Here is a 4,498-nt window from a genome sequence, read left to right on the forward strand (position 1 = left end):
GTTTTAATTATGTGTCTTAATTTTGACATCATTAATGTTTGTCTAAGTTCACATTTAAACATTGCCTTAATATACATTTAAACATTGTCTTAATGCTGGTTAGGTTGTTCACATTGGTTGCTGCTAAGAAACTTCTTCTCAAGCTGATGCATGCATAATTGATGTTCAATGATGTAACACCCTTTACCCGTATTTAACACTAGAATAGGGTACAAGTCATTACCAGACTTATAACACAAACAATCATACAATTTCGAGTCACAAATTTGCATCCAAATTAAAACCATTTGCATTTAATCATAAAGTCCCTAATACGAGCCTATGAGGCCCTAAACATGCATTGGAAGTGGTTCAGGACTAAATCGAGAACTTTAGAATTTTTTACAAAACTTAGAAAATTTTCCATTAAATAGGGGTCACACGCCTGTGTGGATATGGGGCACGCCCGTGTGGGCAGGCCGTGTGGTCACACACGGACCGTGTCCCGACCCTGTGTAACTCTCTGACTTGTAACTCATGAACAAATTTAGATCACATGACCAAGTCAAACTCCCGTGTGCTAGGCCATGTGGAAAATTAATTTTCATAAAATAGGTGTAGACTTCACACGACCAGGGCACACGCCCGTGTTTGAGGCGGTGTTGTCCACACGGCTAAGACACACGTCCGTATCTCTACCTGTGTGCTCAATTCTGAGCATTCTATTTCCCAAAATTAAGGTGTAGGGGACACACAGCCAAAACATATGCCCATGGGATAGGTCTGTGTCTACCCGTGTGGACAAAATAAAGGCTATTTTCCAAGCCATTTGTGTAACGCCCCAAAGTATAGGTACTTATTTTTTGTATGTTGTGTAATGCAATTGTATGTCTGCTTCAGTGGTTAAGTGTCTTGGGAAGTGCTTGAGAAGTCTTGGGCTCAAGCCTAGGCATTTGCAAAAAAATTTATTATTATTTTTAGAATAAAACCCTTGCTTCTAGATCACTGGGTTCTTAAATAATTGTGGGAAAATTAAGTCATAAAAAGGCCGTTGGTCTAAGGGATAGTGGCATGTAACTGCTACTAGGAGGCTTGAGTTCAAGTCATGTTGTGCGCAAAGGGTGTTTTGTTTTACATGTTGTCGTGTGAGAGGTTGTGTGTCAGTAGAACTCTATTGCTTGGATGGTTGAAGTGTTTGAAAGGTGTTGGGGAGTGTGTAGCCGAGATTTAGGAGAAGAAAGGGGGATTTGGATGGTGATCAGTTTAAGGACGTTGTGGAGAGATTTTAGGAGAGAGGGTTGAGGTGCGTGGAGGTAGTTTTCCAATTGTGGGAACTCCACTATGCCAATTTGGTCATAGGCTCTTGGTGCCGAAAATTTTAAGGTTTTCGTCCCCATTTTTGGAAATATTTGCTTCTTTTGCTTCTTATCTTTCTTTATTTTTGTGGTTTTGTTTAGTAGCTGAATGCTAAGTGTGGCCATTTAGGAACTTATTGTTTGGATTTTTTCTGTGGCCGAATGCCCTCTATCTCTCCCCCTCTCAAACTTTGACCTATTCAGTTTTTGCTTCCTTCTAAGTTATAAGTAATTTAATTTGGGTTTTTGTTTTGGAATAAGGCCTTTTAAAGTTTTTTATTTTGATTTTGGGATTTCTATACTTTGGATCATATATGTTAAGAGCGGTTGTTCGAAGAGATGAAAGCATTTTAAAACTCCATGTTTTTCCAACACATTTTAAAAAGCTTCTGCAACAATCATTGTTTTTAAAAATGCAATAACAATCTAATATAATTAACACTGTGCTAAGCCAATTGGAGCTTAACAATGAGCAAGATATTCTAAATTTTTCATAAAAATCACACGAGGTTTTTAGAATAAGGCTATGTTTTTCGAAATACACTTTAATGTGACATCGCGAATTCAATCATAGTGTCAGGCCAGGTTTGGGGTGTTACATTTAATAGTATCAGAGCTAGGTTGCAAAACTCGGCTGTGGATTTGGGTTTCTTTTAAAACTTGGAATTTCGAAAAAGAACTATTTTAAGTAATTTGAAATACTTGAAAATGTTTTACTGAATGTGTGGCACACCGAGTCTTCGATGCCGATTCTGTAAGTTCTTTGAAATTCCTGTCTGCTTAAATTGAAATATTAAGACTAGTGTAGGCAATAGACTATACTGTAATACTTTGTTTAGGGTAACCTAAAACTGTAGTAAGATTGCGATCTGCGAAACAAAAATTTGAATTACTGATAGTAATTTCCATAACATATCCTGTAATAAACACTGGAACTATAAACTAATGCATAAGATTTATAATTCAGATACTACGCAAATCGATATGAGCATAAGAGGTACTCATGGAAGGGGTACAAGAGGCCGAGGGCGGAGGCCGTGGAGGTGCTCGGGCTGGGTCGTCGACATCGAGTCATATGCCTAACAATGAAGCTAGAGAGGCACCGGTTTCACCTGTGACTGAGACTAGGTCACACGATCGTGCAGCTAGGGACAACGCACTGTCCCAAGCTCTATTGCAAATTCTGGAAATGGTCGCTGAGCCTAATACTAGTACTGTGGGCAGTGGGTCGGTGGCGAAACGACTCAGGTCTAATAGGGTTGAGATTTTTAGGGGTATCGCTGGAGTTGCCCTTAACATCGCTGAGTATTGGATTGAGGCCACAGAGAGGATCATGGATAACCTCGACTGCACCTCAGAGCAGAAATTAAAAGGTGCAGTGTCCTTGCTATAAGATGAAGCCTATCAGTGGTGGCCTACAGTGAAAGAGGGTACTCAAGCCGACCGGTTGACTTGGAAATTTTTCAAAACTGCATTCGAAGGGAAATATGTGGGCGCTAGTTATGTGGATGCCCGGAGGAGAGAGTATCTGAATTTGACTCAGGGGGATAAATCAGTAGCTGAATATGAGTCTGAGTTTTTGCGACTTAACCGCTATGCACGTGGGATGGTGGCAACTGAATACGAGCGCTGTGTTCAGTTTGAGGACGGCCTCAGAGATAGTTTAAAGATTCTGATAGCTCTACAGAGGGAGTGAGATTTTACTGTTTTGATGGATAAGGCAAAGATCATCAAGGATGTGAAGCGCGCTGAGCACCAAAACCGTGAGAAGGAAAAGGGTAGGAATAAGAGGGATTTGGAGCCCTCAAGTTCATTTCTAAGGCCTAAGAAAAAGGCCAGAGTTGATGGGCCGATCAGAGTTGAGCCCTCTATTGTTGTTACTGGACTGTAGCCCTGTACAGATTGTGGGAGACACTATCAGGGTGAGTGCTAGAAAAGGATTGGGGCATGTTTGAAGTGTGGATCTATGGAGCATCGTATCAGAGATTGTCCATGGAGGCCCGATCAGATGCAAGCTACTAGTATGGGTACTATTCAGCAGCCGAGAGGAGTTCAGCAGCCACCGAAAGGCTGTGGTCAGGCTAGAGGCGAAAATGGTATGGGCCATGGTCGTGTAGCACTAGGCAAAGGTGTTGGTCACACTGAGGCGAGGCAATCGGCACTGGTTTATGCTGCACGTCGCCGAGAGGACAGAGATGCCCCAGATGTTATTACGGGTACGTTCTTTATTCATAATGTACCTTATATTGCATTGATTGATGTTGGGTCTACGTATTCTTATACAGCATGCACTGTGTCTGAGACTTTGGGTATAATGGTTGGAAACACTGCGAGTGAGGTTACTGTGTTGAGTTCATTAGAGTAGTCGGTAAGAGTGAATAAACTATTTAAGGCTGTACCTTTAGAGGTTCAAGGAATTATCTTTTTGGTGGATTTAATGGAAGTCCCTTTTAGAGAATTTGATTTGATACTGGGCATGGATTGGCTGGTTAAGCATCAAGTGAATTTGGATTGTGTGGCTAAGCGAGTGGTACTGAAAACTACAAAGGGTGATGAGGTAGTTGTAATTGGGGAGCGTCAGAATTATCTGTCAAATGTGATTTCTGCACTGAGGGCCGAGAAATTAGTTCGTAAGGTTTGTAAAGCGTATCTAGCCTACATTGGTGTTTCATATTCTGAGGTTTCTTCGGTTGAAAAGATCAAACCGGTTAAGGATTTTCTGGATGTTTTTCCTGATGAGCTACCTGGGTTACCTCTAAACCGTGAAGTCGAGTTTAGGATTGAGCTCCTTCCAGGTACAACTCTGGTGTCCATAGCCCCTTATAGAATGGAACCGAAAGAGCTTGTGGAGCTTAAAGCTTCATCTAGCCTAGTGTTCTTCGTGGGGAGCTGTGACAGCCCAAAGTTGACCCTAGTCGGGAAGTGGTTTCGGGACCGCTAAACCGAGTCACCGAAATGTTTGAATGTGATACTTATTGTGTAGAATATGTAATTATGAATGTGTGAAAATTTCAAGCTTCAATTGGGTTGATTTCATGTGAATTTAGTCAATAGGACTTATGTGAGAAAATTCTAAAATGTGATAGGTCAATGTGTGAGGACCTACTAGTGCATGTGGACAAAGGGGGGACTTGCATGTCAAATTCCCCCCCTAATGAGTAGTG

General features: G+C 41.4%; 1 protein-coding gene across 1 annotated transcript; it reads left to right on the forward strand.

Annotated features, from left to right (window-relative positions):
- Nucleotides 1-2,409: 2,409 nt before the first annotated feature.
- On the forward strand, nucleotides 2,410-3,030 carry LOC121205992 (uncharacterized). Its single transcript, XM_041076142.1, has 2 exons — nucleotides 2,410-2,707; nucleotides 2,756-3,030. The coding sequence occupies exons 1-2, from the start codon at nucleotides 2,410-2,412 to the stop codon at nucleotides 3,028-3,030; spliced, it is 573 nt and encodes a 190-aa protein (XP_040932076.1).
- Nucleotides 3,031-4,498: the final 1,468 nt, after the last annotated feature.

The sequence above is a fragment of the Gossypium hirsutum genome, chromosome A09 (assembly GCF_007990345.1).
Source record: "Gossypium hirsutum isolate 1008001.06 chromosome A09, Gossypium_hirsutum_v2.1, whole genome shotgun sequence".
Taxonomy (NCBI): domain Eukaryota; kingdom Viridiplantae; phylum Streptophyta; class Magnoliopsida; order Malvales; family Malvaceae; genus Gossypium; species Gossypium hirsutum.